The sequence below is a fragment of the Protopterus annectens genome, chromosome 12.part0 (assembly GCF_019279795.1).
Source record: "Protopterus annectens isolate FY-2018-M chromosome 12.part0, PAN1.0, whole genome shotgun sequence".
NCBI lineage: Eukaryota > Metazoa > Chordata > Ceratodontiformes > Protopteridae > Protopterus > Protopterus annectens.
Genome location: NC_056746.1, coordinates 169869387 through 169893792, shown reverse-complemented (window position 1 = coordinate 169893792; position 24406 = coordinate 169869387). Strand labels below are relative to the sequence as shown.

The following is a 24406-nucleotide window of genomic DNA, read 5'->3' as shown; positions in this document are numbered from 1 at the left end:
CATCTCATCTGTCCGATAGCTGTGCTGGCTACTCACTCAGTCAGCGAATAACACTGCAGTCTCACGACCTCCTTTAGTGTCAGCAGTCTGCCTTACCTATGCGTTTTCTCTTTACATGTGTCCATTCAGCAATGGACCTAAGGGATCAAGTTCTGTATTAGTAAGCCCTTCCCATCATCTAAACTCTACACATGCCTGATGAAAGCAGACTAAAAACAGTTTTGCAGGATGGTCACTGACATATTAGATTGTACGTGGTAGCACTCTCCTGAAACATTTGTTCTTTTCTCAGCATCCTCAACAGCTCCTTACCACAGTTATTTGCCAAACTCAGAGAAATATATTTTACACAACACATTTCATAATAGACTTTTACTTACTATATTGATCCTACTTGGTCATGGATGTTTTCCATTCTTCTCACAAGCTGCATGTTACCAATCCTGCATAGCTCTCCTTACGCCATTGTGGAGGTCAGTCAAGAACAACGCAATGCCCTCCTCACTTAGGTGAACATCATCCCTTCTGAATAGGTGAACATCTTCCGCGGTGATGCTGTCATGGTAGATTGTAGATCCAATGACCCTGTGCATCAAGCCATGCATGAACCCATTCTGTAAACGTCTGGCCTTGTGAGCTGTCCGTTGACTGTTTGTTGTTTTCCATATCTGTCGAGGAATTATATCAGACCACACAAAATGACAACGTGGCCACCAAGACTTCAGGTGTTCAAAAATTGCTGTGATTTGAAACCGTAGCCTTCCGAGTGGTTGACTGATGACATCATTCCCTCCAATGTGCAGCACAAGAATATCAGGCTCAGGGTAGATGGAACACTTCTCTTCCAACAACTGCAGTAGTCCGCTCCAATGCATACATCTTCTTGCAATCCAGTATACCTTCACACTGGATGTGGGGAAGCTCAAGTTGTACCATTTTTCAGTTTCGGAGGCATGGCTGGCAGCCCAGTGAATGTAGGAATGGCCACATACCCACACTCTCACTTGTCGTTCTCCTGGTCGTGAAGCCGTGCCGGTGTCAGAAGGTGGACAAACCTGCAGAGGAAAGAAAATGCATACAGATTACTACTGATATTTGACAGCTATATTGGAAGACTACATATTTATGTATATCATATGCATTACCTGGTTAGCCCATCCATATCTCCCATCCCATCCACAGGGGCAGTATTCTTTGCATTAGGTACATAAGTGGTGATGGCGCTTCAGAGGTACATACCTACTGTCCGTGAAAACACCAAATTACACCCAATGACTGACAAGGGGGCACAGAAAGGGCACATGTAAAGAGAAAAAGCAGGGTAAGGACCGCCGCTCCACTAATATGCCAAGGACAGGCATGGGGCTCCAGATGTTGGTTATCTGGAGTGTCCCATAGCTGTGCTGGCTGCCCACTCAGACTGCTGATACCACTATGGTCTCATGACCTCCTGCAGTGTCAGCAGTCTGCCTTACCTCTGCCTTTTCTCTTTACATGTGCCCATTCAGCAATGGACCTAAGGGATGAGGGACTGAAGTAACTCACTAATTGTTGCCCTGACCTTCATACATTTACTACCCTCACCTACATACATTGACTACACCTGAAAGGAGGGAGACTGAGTGGAGAGCTACACCAACACAACATGTGAAAAGACCAAGACTGACCCAGGCTGTGTCTTTTTACATGTGTCCTTTCCCGGAGGGAAACATTGCATCACAGTGGCACCCCGAAGGCCATGCTTACCTAGGACAGCAGCACTATGGGACTGAGCTGAAGAGTCTCCAAGTTACCAACTGTGATCCAGGTGGATCACAAGATCCATGGTGGCTGGTTATGCCCCTGTGATGCATACACCAACACAAGATTCTGCGATGGGGCAGATTAGGGTTTTGGCTGCTCACTTTCCAGTGATTCCCAGAACAGCAGAAGACAGTCTTACCTTACCTGAAATACTGCATGGGTGGACAATGACAAGGGGGCACAAAAAGAGCACATGTAAAGAGAAAAAACAGGATAAGGACTACTGCTCCACTAATATGCCAAGGACAGGTATGGGGCTTCAGATGTTGGTTATCTAAAGTGTCCCATAGCTGTGCTGGCTGCCCACTCAGACTGCTGATACCACTATTGTCTCACGACCAACTTCAGTGTCAGCAATTTGCCTTACCTCTGCCTTTTCTCTTTACATGTGCCCATCCAGTTATTGCACATGTAACCCAAAAACAATGTCATCTGCGCATCTGTATATATTACCCATTTCCGTGTTTTACTTGCATTGTTAAAAGATCTTAAAGACAAAAGCAATGCTTAAAAAGTTAATGTTGACACAAGAGCTAAGGAGTCAGTGTCTCTTTATACAAATATATAAATCATGTTTTGTTATTAGTACTCAAGTGCAACATGCTGAAAAAGAGGCTGAACTCATGAAACTACTGGCTAAAATCTGGATGCTGGCTGCCCTCTATCAGTATAAACACATTGCCAGTCAAAACACATTTTTAGCATCACAAACTATTCACAGCCAAAGAAATACTGCTTTAAAATCCATATTAAATAATAACACATCACCATACAGTGTGCGAACTGCCCGTCATATCAACTACAGCTCGTAACAAATGCATGACATAGAGCTCTATACATATTAATTGCATAAAACCTAACTACCAGAAAGCAGAATGGAAATCACCCAGGGAATACATAACCAACTGTAGTTTACCTTAAGTCAGTCTCTTCAGCTCCCTGTCTTCTTTCTAGAACACAAAACAAGGGAGAAAGAATTCTTTGAACTCTGGATGTCTGCAAGCATCTTCTATACTGCCTTGACAAACTCAGCCCTTCTAAATTGGCCCTGGGTGTGAGTGTGTATGCAAGTGTGTGTTGCACCCTCTGAGGAGGGTTGGGCCTCGGGCTAGCAACCCGATCCCAAAAAACCCATACCTGCTATGGAAACAACAAGTGCTGAAGGGTACTTGCTGCCCAATGTGCTGAAGGGTTCAGGATATGTGTCAACAAGGCAGAAGAAACAAATAGACAAATGTAAAAGCAGCACTTAGCTGGTGCTGACAACCACTGCGACCGATCACTGTGGCAAGACTTTATAGATTCTAGAATGGCAGCAATGGCCATTTTGGAATACTAGAGAGAGAGATTGGTTTTAATGAGCAAACAGTCAAAATATCTTCAAAAGCCTTATAGAATGTAAGATGTACATTATCCAGAATATTTTTAAGACTAATAATTGTCTTTACCCAATATCAACACATAACCAAACAAGTTGTCAGACTGATATTCAGCAAGCATTGCAATAAATTGTCTCATTGATATCCATTTAGAATATATAAATCACAGAATTATTCAGAGTATTACTCATAGCAGTATTAGTTATGATAAAGTCGGATTAATTCTGAAATTATGTACCCGTTTTTGATGTTTTGCTTTCAGTTTGTTCCATGAAAACCTGCCCATATATACCTGTCCAAAAATAAAAAATAAAAAAACTAGAGAGCTGTCTTAACTTGTGCTTCCTTCTTCTGCTTCTGAAAACCATTACATTTATTTACATTTTTCAGCCTCTACCAAATCAAGACATATAGTTGTCATTCAATTATATACAGTAGTTAATAATGACTGATTTTGCTCAAGGTCATGGAAAATCTAACATTATTAAATTACAGTTTCCAGATCCTAATTTCACATTATTGCAATTATTTCTAAAGAGTTTGTTGCCTTCCTGCAAACTTCTCACTTTAGCCTCACATTCAGCCTGAGCATGCTCCAAAAACTCCAAATGGTCTTAATTGTCTTCCTGAGTTATGTATTGAAACTCTGTCTTTTCTTTGAACCTTCATTTTAATATACTCTTTCTAATTCCAGTATGGGACAAACTGGACAATCATACCAGAAATCCCTAGAGTCTTTACACTTTCTACAGAATGGCTTGTAATTTATTGCAGCATGTCTCCTCTCCATAACTTGTCCTCACTTTCTTTTATTGCAGCCTTGTACTAAATGACTATCAATGCAAAAATAGCATGCTTTACCTTGTCTCTAATAAAGATCAAATCCCATTTTGCCATTCACAATAACAGTGTTACCATATGTTTAATATCCCCTCTATTAACATCTGTTGTTACCAACAGGTGGCAGGTCCTCTGCTGCATAGAAAAGCCAGCTGTTCAAAAGCGCATTACACCTGCATTGCATTTTCCAGGTAATGAAATGATGATGTCTTGTAAATATGGATGGCAAGGTATGGCTAACTGAAACAACAATGCAGCTCAACACAGTGGTACAGGGTAGGCTGCATTGCAGAGCTATGAGTAGCAGCGATAGTCATTTAGCCTCTGATGACCTAAAATGTCTACATCAATCTCTTTTCAGTAACAGTAATTTAAATCTACAGAAATGGTCATATGTTAAAAGTGTGCTCAAAGCATTTACTTTGCACTCATTGCTGATCAACATAGCGGAGCATCAGTTGGATATTGTTGCCTCATAGGGCTTGGGTTATTAAAATTACACTTCTGGATGCATTTATGGGAGAACTACAAAAAGAAAATGCATGTTTCACCAACTTTCATATATAATTGTCATGCATATTTGCATTAATATATATTCAAGGGTGTTGAATGAGTTCTTGAATAATTTTTGCCGAGGGCATTTCCTTTGTTAAATGTCATTCATTGTGTCTTTAATAAATTACACTAAAGCAGACTTTAGAAAAGGTTCAAAAACAGGCACTTCACCATTCATACACACACTCTTTATTCACTCCTTTACTGTCCGCTCTCTCATACACCCAAGCAGGCACTTCACCATTCATACATACACTCTGCATTCACTCCTTTACCGTTTGCTCTCTCATACACACATGCAGACACTTCACCATTCATGCACACATTCTGCATTTGCTCCTTTAAGTTCGCTCTCTCATACACACACGCAGGCACTTCACCATTCATACACACACTCTGCATGCACCCCTTTACAGTTCGCTATGTCATACACACACGCAGGCACTTCTACATACATTCACGCACACTTCATTTTCTCCGCATGCAGATAGTTTGTGAAATATTATTTAGAACTATACTCAGGGCTGGTAGCAGCAGGCCGGGTAGATGGGGAGATGGATTTATTTTTAGGAGAACTAAATATCCCAGTTCTAGACCCAGAGCAGTCAAAAAACATTGTGGAAAGAGATAATAAAGGAGGAGATTGAAGAACAGACAGAGTATGCCAAGAGAAAAATCCCCAGGAACAGATGGTCTACCAGTAGGCCTTTGGAAATGGATACAAGAGCCTTTTTACATCGGGTTAAAACATTTTTTCAGAGATTCTGATGACTAAACAAGTCACATTTTTGTGGACAGTAACAATAGAAACGCACAAAAAGGGTAAAGATCCAGCACTTTCTTCCTCCTATCCTCTGATTTACACCACAATGGCAAAGTTTTTTGGCCATACTAGCTCAATGTCCAGCTAAGATTATCTGATATTTAACAGAAGAGGATCAAAAGGGCTTTGTGGGAGGAAGCTCTCCTTACCACAGGCTAAATCAATTCAGCAGTTCTTGTCACCAGCAGAAGAAAAACAACAAGGCCATCAAAGCAAAAACCGCCAAACAGGTGGCTCCAATTGTGATCGATAATAGAGGGATCCAGCAGCAGGTAGAATCTGCAAATCTCAGAAAAAAGAAAGGAAATACCTGCTGCTGGACCCTTTATTTATAGGTTCATAGGTAGGTACTAGGCTATCAGCCTGAGGGCCTACGTAAGCCTAGCCAACAAGGTTCCCTGGCTTACGCCACCCAAGAAAGTTATTTTCCTGTGCCACTATCGAGCAGAGACACAGAAGTGATCCCCGGGGTGTATTTCCTATTTCCCATCCACTCATCAAGATTTTTCTTGAAGAGTGCTAATGAAGAACTTTGCTTGACATAGATGGGTAGCCTGTTCCAGGGTATGGGAAGTCTCTGAGACAGGAATCTATCCCTCCAGCATGTCCTGTTTATTGTGGTGACAAGGTTTAGGTCCCCAGAGCATGCAGCTCAGAGGATTGGGATTTCTTTAGGTGTAGCATGTCCAACAGCTCTGGGTTTGACATAGCTTTATATGTTAGGCAGAGATCACCTTGGAGTAGGCGATATACTACAGGGTAAAGCTGGAGTTTTTTGAGATGGTTAGTGTAGGGCATCTGTTTGAGGCCAGTAATCCTCTTTGTGAGGTACTTCTGTGGCTGCACATATTTTGTGAGGTACATTCCAAAAGGGGCGTTGTACTCTATAATGGGTCTAATGAGTGTCAAGTAGAGGGGAACAATGACCTCTTTTTTTCCTGGATGAGAACCCTTTTATGATGAGGTGTGCCATGTAGAAGGACTTAATGACTACTGTGGCGATATGACTATCAAAGGACAGACTACTGCATACCTGGGTCCCAAGATCTCTTATCACACATTTGGTGTTAAGTAGACTGCTGTGTATGTAGTAGTTCATGGGTACAGAATTTTTACCAAAGGGGATGACAATGCACTTTTTGGCATTGAGCTTGAGACCATGGCTCTGACACCAGGCATCTGTCTCAGCGAGGCCCTTCTGTAGGATTTCCACATCATTTGGGGACTCAACTATGGCTCCTAGTTTGCAGTCATCTGCGAAATTTGTTAGCCAGAGGCCTTCTATGTTAGCCTGTACTTCAGAGAAATAGATACCAAACAGGAGAGGTCCCAGGACTGAACCCTGTGGTACTCCACTTGTCACTGGTTTGAGGTCAGATTTGGAGTGTGCAACTTTTACAGTGTGGGTTCTGTCAGTGAGCCAGTTGGCAACCCATCATGTGACGTAAGGATTTATACCTAGTTTAGTGAGTTTAGCTATAATTCCAGAATGGGGGATGGTGTTGAAAGCCTTGGCAAGGTAAAGATAGGCTATGTGAACCACCTTACCCTTATCTACAGCTTTGGTGACTACCTCAAAGAAGTCAATCAGGTTCAGGAGGCATGATCTGCCTTTCATAAACCCGAACTGGGTGGGATCCAGAGTTTAGAGGTTATCAATGTCTTTGTTTATGAGATCCATGATGATATGTTCTATGGCCTTGCAGATCAGGCTCATCAGGCTAATAGGACAATAGTTCCCAGGATCAGTGGTGGCTCCCCCTTTGTGGAGTGGGATAACTGTTGCTGTATGCCATTCAGTGGGCACAAAGCCTGATGTGAGGCTATGATTGAACGTGGTGCTTAGGTGGGGAGCCAGTTCATTCTCAAGTTCGTGTAAAATGCAGCCTGGGATGTTGTCTGGTCCCATGGATGCTTTGTTTTTGGCTTTAGAGTGTGCAGCTTTTATCTGCGTAGTTGTGATTACAAGGACTCTGCATTCTTCCTGTATAGATATGGGCCCTTTAGGGGGTGGGGGGGGGTAAAGTTAGCACTGAACCTATCTGCCAGGATATTGGCAATATCAGTTGGTTCTGTAACTTTCATGCCATTGTGCTGCAACTCAGAGCAGATCTGGCTGTTGCCATTGAAATTCTTGACATAGCTATAGAATGCTTTGTGGTTGTCCTTAGAATCAGTGGCAATTTTGTTTTCATAGCTAGCTTTGGAGGATCTTATAAGGGTTCTCAACTTCTTACTGAGGCTGACCAGGGAGCTCCTCCACTCATGGGATTTTATTCTCTTTTGCAACAATTTCTTCCTTCTGTTGTACAGTTTGTTTATGGCAGGGGACCACCAGATTGACTTCCTTTTTTTGGTGGATAGTGTCTTGGTTCTGTTTGAGATAGCATGATCCATGCACTCGTGTAAGTGCTTATAGAGTGCATTTGTGTAGAATTCAGCAGTCGTAACTGTATTGTCCATCTGCATGGGTGTCATGAAGTTCACCACTTCTGTCTTAAGAAGCATGAAGTTGGCTTTGGAGAATTCTTTTACCATGGTTTCCTTAATGGGGGGTGGGGGCAAAATGTGAATATCAAGGGTGATTAGCTTATGGTTGGATCGGACCAACAAAGAGTTGACTTCAGGTGTGGAACACCGGTCACTCATGTTGGTAATGACTAGGTCTAGGATATTGATGCCCCTGGTGGGGTGTGGATAAGTTGATCTAGGGCAATGGAGTTTATGAATTCCAGAAAGCGTTGTGTGAAGGAGTTGGTACATGAGTAGTTTTCCCAATTAATGGTGGGGTAGTTGAAATTGCCCATTATTAGGGTGTTTGGTTGAACCCTAATATTTTCCAATACATCAAGAAAAGAGGAGTGGGAATTCTGGGGCATGGTGGGGGATCTGTAAAAAGCTACAGTTTGGATTGCAGTCTTGCCCAGAGTTAGTTGCACTTGGATAACCTCAGATGCATCATGCTGAGCAACTAGCCTGCAGGTGTGGATATCCTTAATGAATATGGACACACCTCCGCCTTTGGTGGTCTGGTCCAGGTTACATGGCCGAAAAGTGTGGTATGAGTTATAGCCTGGTAGTGCAGGGGTGCTCTCTGGAGCCTTGAACCAGGTCTCAGTCACTGCACAGATATCGATGTTCTCCATTTTAAGGAGTGCCTTGAGTGAGTACATTTTGAGATTTAGACTTCTAGCACTGAGTATCATTACCCTCAGTTTTTGCTTGCCTGTTCCTGTTACAGTGGTGAATTTGTCATTTGAACCTTGCCTAAAAAAGGCACTAAAGGGGCGGTAAGAGCCTTAGCCAGTATCTGGAATCCCAGGGGCGACAGGTGCAGGCCATCTCTGGCAAAGCATTGTGGTCTATCGACCATGTCATTCCAAGCAGACAGATACTGGATCCCCTTAGAATGACACCAGAAGCTTAGCCAATTGTTGAAGTCAATCATTTTGTCCTTGTAATGCGGTATCATTCTGGGCGATGGCAGAACGCTACTCAGGGCTAGGGTCATACCTGCCTGGGCTACAAGATCAGATAGCTCTTCCATGTCTATTTTCATGTAATCCAGGGAGGTACATCTCAGGTCGTTCACACCAACATGGACAATGACAGAGTCATATTTGTACTTGTGGAGTGACCTGAGTGCGTGGGTTATGTGGCGGATCCTGGCCCTCGACAGGCAGCTGACAGTAACCTTCTCCTTGTTTAGCCTGGTGAGTGGGACATCAGTGTGCCTGACTATAGAGTCACCTATGAATAGTGTGTTGGATACATTGTTTTGCCTTATTGACTGTGGTTGAGTGGCACACTGAGTCTGTGGACTATGTGTCATTTGGGTTGTGTTGGGGGGTGAAAGTTGCTTGCGTTTCTGTTTTGGAGGTCTCTGTTGCTTGGGCAGATTATTATTGAGAGCCTCCGCGAATGTTTTTGTGTTTCTATGTGTGGATTTTGGTGGTGTAGATTTAGTGAGACTATGTGATAAGCGTGGTGTGGTGCAAGTGTTTACCTTCTCCTACTGAATGTCAAGTTCAGTCTTGGTTGGAGAGAGCTTTACCTCCTTTTTGGCTAGATAAGTGCATCTCTCACAGGTTGTAGTGTTGGGTGGTAGGAGGAGAAGGTTGTCTGTGTACACGAGGCAATTTCTACATTGCCCCAAGATGCCCAGATTCATCAGATAGACAGGAGAGAACACTGGGAGCTGACCTTTGGACATGCCTGCATAAAAAACTATTTTCCTCTAGATAAGTGAGGAAAGTGAGTACAAGAGCTGTTTTTCTCTAAGCAAGTGAGGAAAGTAAGTGCAAAAACTGTTTTCCTCTAGGTAATGAGAAAGGGTGAGTGTTACAGTAATTAGTAGTTTATTTAGTGCTTACAACAAGTTCTGAACAAGTGCCGAGCACGAATAAGCAAATTCAAGTACTAAAACTAAGAATCTGTATCTGCACTAGACTAGTTACAGGAAAGATACAAGTGCAAATGCAGGTTTTCAAATCAGAAAGTTCAGAGAGATGGGAAAGATTGCCCAGATAGCCAATAACTACAATTTCTGGGCCAGAACCACTCCTTATGTAGAAGACAGGTTAACTAGTGCTTACCACTCCCACTGACAAGCTAGAATGCTTCCCTCTAACATAGAAAGGCTTGGGGGGGCTCAGAAGCTTACATACGGTCCTGGATACAGCAAATCTGTGTTTGGACTACACTAGTTGCAGGAAAGGTAGGAAACAGGCTTACAGTTTTTTTTTTTTTTTTTTTTAGAGAAAAGTAGCTAAAACAGCGGTAAAAATAATTCAAATGCAGTGCAAGCTAGCACACTTGAGTATATAGCAACATTAGACCAAACACAGTTTAAAAAAAATGCAATTAAATTAAAAATGACTAAAAACAAGTGCAGAAGGAGTGTATTAGGTAGAATGTGGTAAAGAGATGGGACTGGGGGGAGTGTCTCAGATCAAATTTACAGTGGGGCGGACAACTGCAAAAGCCACCAAATTTAAACAACAGACCAAAAATAGGGAGGGTGGGTGAGACAAAACACTTTCAGCAGAAATCTGAAAAACTATACGGTGAATCAAAAATAACAGTGCACAACTCTGAATAAAATTAGTCCAGCAACAATTTACAGTACACAATTCTGAAGTACCAAAAAATATACTTAGCTCTGTATATTTCCAGATGGTTTGAAAAGAGCTCTGTTAGACACAGGTTCCAGCAATGATATGCAGGCTGTTAACTAACAGGGTCTATTATTATGCAAGTAATCCTTCAGATAGTCAGATGACACAAGCTGTAAAAACAGTTATACCAACTTAAGACACAGCAGAAAATAGGGGGAGGTGGGACAAAACACTTTCAGCAGAGATCTGAAAAACTATATAGTGAATCAAAAATAACAGTGCACAACTCTGAATAAAATTAGTCTAGCAACAATTTACAGTACACAATTCTGAAGAACCAAAAAAATATACTTAGCTCTGTATATTTCCAGATAGTTTGAAAAGAGCTCTGTTAGAGCAAAAGAAATATAGATTTGGGGTGGAGGTGTTATGCAAGTGGCGGTTTTGATTGCAATACCACTTGCATAATCAACCGCTTTACAGCTGATTTTCTTAAAAAACTTCAATGTGAGCAGCATGTAAAAACACACTGAATCATAGGTATATGATGTAAGCAACAAGTTAGACTACAATTTAAGCATGTTTTACATACTGCTTACATTAAAAATCTACATTGCAGTTTGTCACATCAGTGGAAGGTACTCGGTGGTAACTGCTTGCAATTCCTATCATCTCACAGCGCACTCAGGTGTAAGCACAGAGGTGCTGTGAGACGGTACTCGGGATTAATGAGTTAATGAGATCCATGATGATGTGCTCCATAGCCTTGCAGACCAAACTAGTCAGGCTTATAGGGTGATAGTTCCTGGGGTCTGTTGTGGCTCCACCTTTGTGGAGCGAAATAACCATTGTTGTGCGCCACTCTATGGGCATGTAGCCTGTGGAGAGGTTGACTGTGAACAGTGTGTTTAGGTGAGGGGTTAGTTCATCTTTGAGCTCATGTAGGATGCAGCCTGGGACACCATCCAGTCCCATTGATGCTGTGTTTTTGGCTTTGGAGAGGGCTGTTTTAACCTGAGTGTCTGTGATTTCAGGGGCACTACATTCTTCTGGTATGGTTATGGGCCCTTTGGGGGGTGAGAGGGGGGTGAAGTTTGCACTGAATCTGTCTGCCAGGAAGTTGGCGATATCAATCGGTTCAGTGTATTTTGTGCCATTCTGCACTAACTCCAAGCAGATCTGGGAATTGCCACTTAGATTCTTGACATAGCTAAAGAATACATTGTGGTTATCTTTGGAGTCCTTCCCAATTTTTCTTTCGAAGCTAGCCTTGGATGATTTTATGAGGGATCATAGTTTCTTGTTGATACTGATCAGGGATGTCTTCCCCTCTTGGGATTTTACTCTTTTCTGTACTAGTTTCCTCCTCCTATTATATAGCTTGTTTATGGCAGGAGTCCACCAGACTGGTTTCCTTTTCTTGGAGGAGTGAGTCTTGGTTTTGCTTGTGAGAGCACAATCCATGCATTCTTGTAGGTGCCCGTAGAGTGCATTAGTGAAGGATTTTGCAGCTTGGGCAGCGTTATCCTTTAGCATGGGGTATTTGAAACTTTCCACCTCGGTCTTAAGTAACATGAAGTTTGCTTTTGAAAAGTTTTTCATGGTGGTTTCTTTTACCAGGGGTGGGGATGGAATGTGGATATCCAGAGTGATTAGTTTATGGTCAGACCTAACCAGCGAGGGGTTGACCTCCAGTGTGGAACACCGGTCATCCATGTTGGTGATGACCAGGTCCAATATGTTGTCACCTCTGGTGGGGGTGTTGATCAGTTGATCCAGGGCATTTGAGTTTATAAATTCTAGGAAATGTTGGGCAAGGGAGTTAGTACTTGAGTAGTTCTCCCAGTTAATGTTTGAGTAATTGAAATCACCCAATATCAGGGTGTTTGGTAGGACCTTTATGTTTCCCAGTGTTTCCAGAAATGCGGAATGGGGGTCCTGGGACATGGTGAGTGATCTGTAGCAAGCTACAATTTGAATTTCAGTTCTGCCCGTTGTTAGTTGCACGTGGATGATCTCTGAAGCATTGTGCTGTGTAACTAACCTGTAGGTGTGGGTATCCTTGATGAATATGGATACGCCCCCACCTTTTGTATGTCAGTCTGGGTTTTGTGGCCGAAATATATGGTATGAGTTGTAGCCTCGTAGTGCTGGGGTGCTCTCTGGAGCCTTAAACCAGGTTTCTGTTACTGCACATATATTGATTTTCTCCATACTGAGGAGTGCCTCGAGTGCTTGCATTTTGAGGTTTAGACTTCTGGCACTGAATAACATTACCCTCAGTTTTTTGTTACTTGTGCTATTTACGGCGGTGGGTTTGTCTTTTGAGCCTTGCCTAAAAAAGGCACTATGGGGATGGCAAGAGCCTTGGCCAGTATTCAAAAGCCAAAGGGTGACAGGTGCAAGCCATCTCTAGCTAAGCAGTGTGGTTTGTCGAGCATGTCATCCCAGGCTGACAGTCACTGGATCCCCTTTGAATGACACCAGAAGCTTAGCCAATTGTTGAAATTGATCATTTTTTTCTTTATACCATGGTATTATTTTTGGTGAGGGCAGGATGCTACTCAGAGTCAGGGTCATACTGGCCTGGGCTACATGATCAGCGAGCTCTTCCATGTCTCTTTTCATGTAGTCCAAGGAGGTACGGCTCAGGTCATTCACACTAACATGGACAATGACAGAGTCGTACTTGTACTTGTTCTGGAGTGACCTGAGTGCTTGTGTTATGTGGCAGATCCTGGCACCCGACAGACAGCTAACAATAACTTTCTCCTTGTTCAGTCTAGTGAGTGAGACGTCAGTGTGACTGACTATAGAGTCACCTATTACTTGTGTGTTGGGTATGTTATTTTCCCTTAAGGGCTGTGATTGCATGGCACACTGGCTTTGTGAAGTATGTGTTCCATACTTTGTGTTGGGGGGTGGAGGTTGCTTGGATGTCTGCTTTGGAGGTCTCTATTGCTTTTGCAGATTTTTATTTAGAGCCTCCGAGTATGTTTTTGTGTATTTGTGTGTTTTTTGCCAGTGCTGGTTTCATAGGTCTATGTGAGACTGGTGGTGTGATGCAAGAAATTCCCTTCTCCTCTTGACTGTCTGGTCCAGTCTTGGGTTGAGAGAGCTTAGCCTCCAGTTTGGCTGCATAATTGCATCTCTCGCATGTATTAGTGTTTGGTGGTAGGAGGAGAGGGTTGTCTGTGTACATGAGGCAGTTGTAACATTGCCTCAAAATGCCCAGATTCACCAGTTGGACCAGAGAGTACACCTGAAACTGCCCTTTGGACATGCCTGGATAGGTACAGTGAGCTGTTTTACTGATTGGCTGGTAAGGTCAAATAGAGAGCCTTGTCCTTCTCTACAGTATAGGGGAGGTTTAGTGCTAAGGTTTATTAGTGCTTGTTATGCATTTTGAGCAGGTGCTAGGCTGAGAAGTGAATGGTTTGAGTGCTTAAGTTGAAAGTTTTTCTAGTTCCAAGGGAAAAATTGAGGAGTACACTTTGTGGAGCCGGGAATAGTTATACCCTAGCTAATCAGCGCTGTCCAGCACACAAAACCGTGCTAATGTGGGTTTTATGGCAGGGAAATGAAAGAGATAGAAATTAGCCCACTCATGTCCAACAGCTCTGGGTTTGACACAGCTTTGCATGTTAGGCAGAGATCGCCTCTGAGTAGGCAATATGTGATGGAATAAAGCTAGAGTTTTTTGAGACAGTCTGCATAGAGCATCTGTTTGAGGCTGGTAATCCTCTTTGTGAGGTATTTCTGCAGCTTTTCCAGTTGTTGTAGATGTCTTGTGAGCTACATACCAAAAGTAGCACTGTATTCTATAATGGGTCTAATGAGTGACGAGTAGAGGGGAACAATGACCTCTTTTTTCCTGGATGAGAAACCTTTTGTGATGAGGTGTGCCACATAGAAGGATTTCCTGACTACTGTGGCGATGTGATTATCAAAGGAGAGAGTACTGTCCACCTGTGTCCCAAGGGCTCTTATCACACTTTCGGTGTTAAGTAGACTACCACCTATGTGGTAGTTCATGGGTACAGAGTTTTTACCAAAAGGGATGACATTGCACTTTTTGGCATTGAGCTTGAAGCCATGGCTTTCACACCAGGCATCTATCTCAATGAGGCCCTTTTGTAGGATGTCCACATTGTTAAGAGTTTTGATTATGGCTCCTAGTTTGCAGTCATCTGTGGACTTTGTTAGCCAAAGACCTTCTGTGTTAGCCTGTACTTCAGAGAAGTAGACACCAAACAGGAGAGGACCCAGGACTGAACCCTGTGGTACTCCACTTGTCACTGGTCTAAAGTCAGATTTGGAGTCTGCTACTTTCACAGTGTGGGTTCTGTCAGTGAACCAGTTGCAACCCATCTTGTGACATAGGGATTTATACCTAGTTTAGAGAGTTTATCTATAAAGGGAGGGAGGAAGAAGTTTGAAGAAGTCAGATTTTTCAGCCTGGGGATGAGCAGGAACATGTCCAGGATTTAGAAAGGGGTTCCTTAAGTGCAATTTTGAAAGTTTTGAGACTGTGATTGAATCTTCAAGATAAGGGGAGGCTGTTCCAGATTTTAGCTGTGGAGAAGGAGTGTAGTTTTTTTCTGACCGCTTTCATGGGATGATGCTCTTGAACAAGCTGTTTATTTTCTGACCTAAGAGGTCTGCTTTGAATGTATGATTTGAAGATTGTATTTAAGGCTGGGCAGGCCATTGGGTGAATTAATGATTTTATGTGCTGTGATTAGCTGAATGTAGGTAAACTGAAGTGGAAGTTCAAGCCAATTGAGATTATGGAGGGCTATGCAGTGATGAAAGGAACATTTAGCATTGATGGCAAACTTAGCAATTTTGTTATATCAAGATTCAAGCTTAGATTTTAGGCATGTTTGTAGCTTATTGTGAACTGGGGCTCCATATAAAAGAGATGGTAAGAGGTAGGTAGCGGCTAGTGTGTGTTTAGTGTGAGTGTCCATGAAATGTTTGTGTCTGTAGAGAATTCCAAGTTTCTGGTGAGTTTTCTTAATGTTATTATGTATGTGTAGATCAAACTTAAGGTGTTTGTCAGTGGTAACTCCTAGTAGTTTTGTGTAGGAGATATGTTCAATTATAGTATTGTTCTGTGAGAGAATAGTAAATTGGCTTTTCTTTATAGAGTAAGATTTGGGGGTAAATAATAAAAGTTTAGTTTTGACGAGGTTAAGCATTTAGGGTAACTTGTTGGAGACGTAGTAAAGAATCAGATGAACAGGTGACTGTGGAGTCATCAGCTTACTGTATTAATGTACTCTGCTGGGAGGAGGTATATAGGTAATTAATAAAGATATTAAAAAGAGGGGGGCCAAGAATAGAGCCTTGGGGAACTCCAGTGTTTTGAAAAGAAGAGAGGGAGTCAAGCCATCTAACTGCCTGCTGTCTATTAGATAAGGACGGTGCAGTGGTAGCATTGTCACTTCACAGCAAGAGGTTCTCTGGTTTGATTCTCAGCTGGAGTGCCTTCTGTGCGGAGTCTGCATATCCTCCCTGCATTCGTGTGGGTTTTCTTTGGGTGCTCCAGTTTCCTCCCATGTTTTAAAGACATGCATCTGGAGCATTTCTCCCCAGGCCTCCTCTGAAAATTGGCTTTATACCAAGTCGGACTTCCCAATAAACAAAAGTTAAATAAATAAATGGATAAATAAATAGTGAACCAGCAAGTGGTGGTAGTGGACAATCCAAGATTTTTAGCTTTTGTATAAGTAGCTGATGGGGAACAGTGTCAAATGCCTTAGATATATCTAGGAACAGTGAGTAAACAAGATTGCCTGAGTCAAGAGCTTTATAAACTGTGTCAGTGAAGGACAATAAAGTGGTGTTAGAACTGTGTCCTGGTCTAAAGGCATGCTGTGTAGAAGTGAGAAGTTGATTATTAAGGAGGTATTGGAGTAGTTGTGTGGGAATGCATCTTTCAAGGAGTTTAGAAAGTGGCAACAGTAGGGAAATGGGTCGATAGTTTGACAAATCAATGGAGTTGCCACCTTTGTGAAATGATATAATGAAGGATTTTTTCCAGAGAGTTGGGACAAAAGATTCTAGGATAGATCTGTTAATGAGAATGGATATAGGATATGCAATGGCATCAGCTGCAATCTTAAGATGTTGTACAGGAAGGTGGTCAGGAGAGTTAGTGCAGTCTTTCAGTCTGAGGAGGAGTCTCTTGATTATGTTAGTGGAACAGGCTGTATCGAGAAAGTAGGTGAGCTTGTAGTATCAGTGTAGAGGAAATCAGAGGGTGGCTCACATGTGGTGTGAGGAGGCAGTGGACTTTTTGTTAGACGATACAATTCTCTGCAGGATTTGGAGTTGATGGAAATGTGATATGAAGCCTTTCCCTGGTCTATGAATGAGTAAAATCAGTCCTTAAAAAGAAGGAAAGCTTGCTACATTGAGGGTTGCAAGTATGTAATTTTGCATCTTGCTAGAGCCACTGAAGGGTAGATACTCTACCTGCTCAGATTTGGAAATGGTGGAGCTATAATACAAACAGCTGAGATTATTGGTAAAAAATACAATATAGATGATTGTGCCTTAATATCCGTTAAATTTGATGAGCGCATGCTTCCTTTTAACACCAAGATAAACAAATATGTTTTTTTCATTTTCTGTTCCAGATCTTCTCAATTGTGGTTTTTGGATCTATTTTAAATGAAGGCTACATAAACAGTTCCAGTTCAGCACTTTACTGCATCTTCAACAAGAATGCGAATGCATGTAATTACGGCATCACTATTGGCTTTATGGCCTTTTTCGCCAGCACTTTCTTCTTCATCCTGGATGTATACTTCCCACAAATCAGTAGTGTAAAGGACAGAAAGAGGGCAGTTCTCTTGGAGTTAGGACTCGCAGGTAAAGTTGCAATCTTTTTTTTAAATACATTTTCAAACAGCAGTTAAGTGTCTACCTTAACTTCCAATTCAAGTGAAGTTTATAACCTTTAGAATGGCTTGGATGTCAAGAGATCGGTAAATATATACTGCAGTAATGGCTGTCACTGACACGTTCTTAAATATGACAAGTGGCACCTCTGTTTTGCATCACATTAATGCACTTGATGCAATTCTGTTATAATTTTGCAGGTTTACTAGATGCTTTGAAGTAGGTAGAATTCTATGCAGTGATTCAAAATGTGACCAGTATTAAACATATTTGAAACTAATTTGCACTTATGTTCACTTAGTGCGTAAACTGATTACTGCAATGGATGTCATAGTTTATTGTAAAGAAGCCCAATGATGCACATTAAGTTGAATTTGTAACATACTGCTTTATAAAATATGAAAAATACCATAGTAGTTATATGTAAGAGAGATCACTGGCCCCCAAAACTGCAGATGGAAGGTCTGGTTGAGTTCAGTCGCCTAGGCAGTGTGACATTTCCCTGGGGTACATTTGGTTGCGGACACATGGCTGAGAGAAATATGGCTGTTGTGAATTCCCTGTGGGCAGCGAAGAATGCAGTGCCATGTCCACAACGTCAATAACCAAATGCACAGGAGAAAAATATGTCCATGGTCCCCAAGGCAATATGAAACAGCAGGCAGTATGGTAGGCATCAGCAGCAAGATGACCAGTTGTCATGTCAGTGGTAGTAGAAATGCAGTGCACAATGGGCAGCGCCTTTATAATTGGTGTGTGTGTGTGGACCATTATTCCCTTCACAGTGTCTAGGGAATATTACCTAAAATGCATACTGTAGCATAAATGTGACTACAGTAGCATGCAGGGTATTCTACATGTGTAGCACACTTCTACATGATGTAGTTACATAAGCATGTACTGTACACTGAGCACAACACTCATTATATCTTCTGCCCCCCCCCCCCCATGCACTTGGTTATTAAAGCTGTGGGCATGGCAGTGTGTGCTTCTCTTTGCCAACAAGAAATTCACAAAAAGACATATTTCTCTGCAGCTGAATGTCACTTCAGCCATGTGCCCCCCAAACAAATGTACCATACAGAAATGTCTTGCTGCCTAGGTGCCTGAAACGGGTCTGGTTGCATGCCTGAAATTAGAACCAGGTTTTTAATATGGGATGTAAGCTGTGAGCTCTATGGATTACAGAAATGTTGACGAGGATAATCACAGAGTAGAGTTAAATTCAGCTAAGGTTTCACACATGACTTGGAAAATAAGGTTGAGCTATGATAGCATCATTTATGAGCTGATGAGGTGAACTTTGCTGTGTGATATACATCTGTTCCTTCCCACAAAAAAGGCTGTGGCCAATGTCTGTCCTACAGATTGACGTGTTAATGCCATTGACTGTAATAGTTGCTGCACAGTGATGATTTGTATAGTGCCCTGTAAGATTGCACTGTGAAAGTATTAATAGTGTCCTCATTATGTGCTGTCTATAAGAGTGAAGATGATTCATGAAGAGTTTTTATGCTATCAGGTGTTGCTGTGCATTTATATGTGGGGAAATGTAACCTGAAAAACTATGCAGTGTCAGTGGTGCAATGGGTCGTGCACTCACCTGTAGGTTCTCTTCCCACACACTGCAATGCAGAATAAAGAGGGTGCTACAGTCCTGAGTGTGTCATCCTTTGGATGAGATGCTAAACTAAGGTCCACCTGCTTGAGTTGGTAGTAACACAGGTGGATATAAAAGATTCCACACCACCTATCAAAAAGTCGTGGGGAAGTGCGCTGATCCCTTGACCAAATTTTCCCTAGTAGTATAAATACCATATTGTGTCTCCCCTGAAAGAGGCCACTAGCCCAGTGGGACTAACCTGGTCAACAAAGGAAAATAAAAAAAGGAATAAGGAGATTAAAACAGACAGACAGAAAGTGAAACAGAAGAGGAACTGTTACTGTTGATCAGTGCTTAACTGAAGACCACGTCAATAGGATTAAGGCATTAATAACTGGCTATTCAAAGTCTGAGTGCCCAAGGCAGTAGTAACTTTAAAGTTTTACGTCTATAAGTAGGGATAGTGCAGCCCCTGCCAATGGGAGGCTGTGACTCTGAATGTGTGTTTGCTCATAGGTTCATTGGTATATATTAAGCTAATGATCACTAGGACCTTTATAAGCCTAGCCATGCAACCCAACCCATTTGTATTGCTGTGTATCATAGGCAGTTATTAGGAGGGGTTATGTTAGGAAGTTTCTACAAGTTAATGGAGGGAACAGTATGTCTATCACAGACATGGGAGCCAAACACGGAGTGAATTTCTGCTTTCCCATTCATTGGTCTGGGTTACATTTAAATAGGGTTAGGGATGGACTCTGCTTCACATGGGTAAAGAGCCTGTTCTAGAGCATGGGGATACTCTGAGACACATAGCTGTCTCACCAACATGTATTATTTATGTCACAATCAAAATTTAAATCTTTGGATCTAGTGGTTATGAAACTGTTCATTTTGTGGATGTGCAAAGGGCCATCAGAGCTGGATCCAGGGATGCCTTGCATGCCAGGCATAGATCACCTCTCAGTAACCTGTAGGAGGCTGAGTATAGAGATATGGCTGTAAGGCAATCTATATAGGGCAATGTGTTTAAACACTGGATTGTCTTGATAAGGAACCTTTGTGGGCATTTCAACTTTTGTATATGACTGTTCAGATACATGCCGAAAGGGGTGTTATACTCAATGATGGGTCTGCTAAGGGCTGAATAAAGTGGCACTATGACTTCCTTGGACCTGAATGCCATATCCTTACTTATAAGTTGGGCAACATACAATGATATTCTTACTACCATGGCCACATGTTTTTCAAAAGCTAGATTACAGTCTACATATTCTCCCAGATCCCTGACTACCAGGTCAACTCTTAGGGGTGACTGTTTGCCAAAGTCACTATAATGCATTTCTTGGCATTGATTTTTAATCCACAATTTTGGCAGCAGCCATTTGTCAGCATTAGACATTAGCCTTTATCTCCAAGAAGTAGATACCAAATAGGAGTGTTTTCTAGCACAGAGCCCTGAGGTGCCCCATTGGTGACCAGTCTCTTAGTGGAGTTGATCTCACTAAGCCTGACATTTTGGGTCCTGTCTGAGTCAGCTGGCAATCCAGTGAGTTATTTAAGGGTTTATTCCCAGTTTGCTGAGTATGTCAACTATATCTGAGTGGAGTATTATATTGAACTCCTTAGCTAAGTCTAGGTAGGCAGTACACAGTTTTCACCGCATCCACCAGATTTAGAAGGCATGACCTTCCCTTGGCAAAGCCAGACTGGGTTGTGTCCAGTGTTTGAAGGTTTGGTTTTATATGTGTTGGTTGGTTGTGGCAGTGATAGTGCAGAATGCTGTTGGTGTAGCTGTTTTAATTTGCTTATCTCAGTGAAGAATTATTTCATGATGAGATCTTCACAAACAGTACTCCAAACAGAAGAAAAGCAGAGCCGCATAGAGATGTTACAATTACACTTGTTAGTCTGAGGTCTTTCTTATTTCATAGCATCTAAGATTATGTCCTGTTCATGGGACCTGTTTTCCTGGTAATTAGAATGCTGTTATAAACCACTGTTTGGTATACTTGTTTTTATGACATTTGAAGTTGATTATAAATGGTAGAGTACTTCCAAATGGAAATGTTGCCATCCAAGTACCTGTAGTGTGCGCATGCACATCCCTGTGACCATATCATTGTAAATTCTGAAGTAAAAGTTCCACCTGTAGTGTGCACATGCACATCCCTGTGACTGCAACATTGTAACTTCTGAACTAAACATTCCACCTGTAGTGTGCACATTTACATCCTTGCGACCACATCATTGTAACTTCTGAAGTAAAAGTTCCATGTAATCACAGCTATGTGCTTGGTCATCTGGTACATTATACAGATATATAATAAGTTAGTGATGAAGCTAAGTTATGTGCAGGAGTTCTCTCAGATTTGAAAATGCAATGCAATTCAGACAGAAAGGGTAAAAAAATAAACTTTGGGTCAGCATGTTATTAGACACCACCTGGTCACCAAGCTGGCTGACTAGGTTGTAATAGTATTAAAATATCAAGAAAAATAGGGCTGTGATTCTGCATAATATAATAAACTTTCAAAAAGCATTTATAATGTAAAATAATTGCTAACTTCAGATAAGAGTGATTACGTGCACAAACTGCTAACTTGAAAGATAGTACACTGCATTTTCAATAATGCACTATATAAATGTTATCAAATATATCCATCACGGTGATTAATATACAGTGAATTTCAGTGAACCTAGTTTGTGTCTTTCGGCTTTTCCCGGTTAGGGGTCGCCACAGCGGAACTCCAGTCCGCTAATGATTGGCAGTTGATTTTTACGTACCGGCTTGCCAGGCCTGACGCACAACCTTCATCGAAGGTATGCCCATTCACGCATGTCTCCACACAGAAGATGCTCTAGCTGAGAATCGAACCGGACAGCGTCTTACTGTGAGGTGACAACACTACTGCAGCACCATCACCACGGGTGAATTTCAGTGAACCCAGTATTTAAAAAAAAGCTGTGGCTGGGATTTGTAGAGGGCTTGTGCAGTGCACAAAATATAGTGGGTAGCAGCCATGTGCAAAGTGTGAGTGATCCAAAGAAACCAGTTGTGCAAAAGTGCACTTGTTGAAATTGTGCAATAGGCAGTGCATGGAGATGGGCATGTTAAAGGACAACAATGGGATTCTATTATTAAATGCTCAACTTGTCTATATTTTTTCTCCCTATTTACTGCCCCTGCTATGAATAAACAACAGTACAGCATTTAAAATATTTTAAATTGGCTGTTTCTGTCCACTAGAACAGTACCTTACTGTACTGAGGCAGTTTCACTTTCAAAAAAATGTTTGTCCCACCCTGGAAAAGCTTGCAGCCTCCAATTCACAGATGTCATCAAGGCCACTGAATACAGGTAGTTTTCTGGCCAATTCCCTCCCCAAACTGACATCACCACTACCGTCCTAAAAACCCATTTATGCTGTGATGTCACAGCTCCCTGGTCCTTAACCTACCCATACAGAAAGTAAAGGCTAGAACAAGGAAACAGTACATGAGTCAAGTCTCCTGCTATGAGCTGTCAGTCACAGCAGGTTATAGCTCAAATTATCCTTAGCACTTTGACAGCTAGAGAAGTTAGGTGTGATCGGGGATGGGAGATGAGTCAAAGTAGTACAATTCAGGCTTCACAAATGACTGCAGTCTAGCCATTCTAAAAAGAAGCAGCAGTAAAAAGCACTTTGAAAGTATGTTCTATGGCATTTGCACTTTGTGTTTTAAGTAGTCATTGAACGGCATGAAATGTTACTTAAAACTAACTGACTGAAAGACAGCAGTGTATGCATGTAAAATCAATGCAGTGACAGGAGCTTTAGGAAGAAAGAGGCCAGTGTAATGTAATTTTTTACAGACAAGCATTGCATTGTGGGATACCTACAGGCCGACTAAACAATCAGAATTACTTCAAGATGCCAAACCCCATGTGGTCAGACTCAGAAATTATGTATAAAAATATTTAAAAAAACTGTAAATATTCCCAGAGTGGTGTTAAAATGTAGAAAATACCAAACCATGATGGAATAAACATGTTTTTGAGTCTGTGTATACGGTTCTCCTTTAAAGACATATAAATGTGAAATCCCATGCAAGGGAGCACTGCAAAATATGCAAATGTAGAGGCTAAGATGGAAGAGTAATTCAGAGACATATAAAATGGTGGTGTAATCCACCCACATCCACCCAGTTGGAATGCCATGATTTACAGAGTACATGACAGGAGCCATGATAAGCATAGGAGCAGCAGTTGTTTAACAACAGGTATTGGCACCACTGCCAGAGACAGTGCTGACAGTGTTGCTCATTGTGGTCACCCAAACCAATAAAGACAATATTGGCAGTGACTCACATAGCAGCATCTGACAGAGCAACACATAGTCAATCACTTGAAATCTGACAGGTATATACTGGAGGGCCTAGCTGAACTATTTCACCCACAAAAAACAAAGCGCAAACCACACTAAAATATCAGAAGAGAACTGCAGTCAACTTTGTGTACTAGAACTTTATTATATCTGCTTTTCATCCATAAAAGACTTCATCAGAAAAAAACACTTACACATAGTACTCATTATTTAAATAAATCATATTCCAATCAAAAGCCACATTCAATTGATCAATAAAACAATTAAGAATTTCTTAAAGCAAAATTAGGTAAAAACATCATTTGAACATTCATTAAAATGCAATAGCCAACAGTTAAATTGCTGTACATCCTTTGATAAAAAATGAATAAAACCAAGTTTAATACCCATATATATAAATATATACGGAATGTAAATAAGATGTTTGTATGTATGTATGCATGTGGTAAAATATATTAAATATGAAAAATAGTATATACTTTATTTCTAACTACTGCCATTATTAATTCTGAGCCTTCTATCCTTTAGAAAGCACTTGATATTAATAACATTGTTCAAGCCAGGGAATTCATCATCTTTCAAACTATTCTGCCATATAGCTTCTTTCCTGTCTAGGTGATTCTTAGAAATCAGTTACCCTTTTGTCATCTAACACATACTCTAGAGCAAAAAACAAGAGTTTATTTTAACTCAGCACAGACTAAGCGATGCTTGTATAAAGCATTGTTAGTGTCTCTCTTTTCGATGGCATGTAAATGTTCTTTTATTCTTTTACTGAGTGCTCTGGTAGCCATTCCCATACAGAATGCTTCACATTCTGTACAGACACTGAACATAAACAACCCTCTTGGTAGCGCATGTAAACCTTCCTGAGGCTGTAATAGTCTTGTCCAAATGTGATAACATAATGAAGGCCCCTTTGTTAATAAAGCTACAGGCACTACAGAACCCATGCTTGTAAGTACTCCTAAGTTTATCAGAAATGGCTGGCATCTCCAAAGTATTGT

General features: G+C 41.5%; 1 protein-coding gene across 1 annotated transcript in view; it reads left to right on the top strand.

Annotated features, from left to right (window-relative positions):
- Window positions 1-24406, top strand: part of SYNGR3 (synaptogyrin 3) — a 430098-nt gene that overhangs the window by 257332 nt on the left and 148360 nt on the right. The window contains exon 2 of the mRNA XM_044089199.1: window positions 17165-17399. Coding sequence (XP_043945134.1) covers window positions 17165-17399 — 235 coding nt within the window. The remainder of the gene's footprint in view (window positions 1-17164; window positions 17400-24406) is intronic.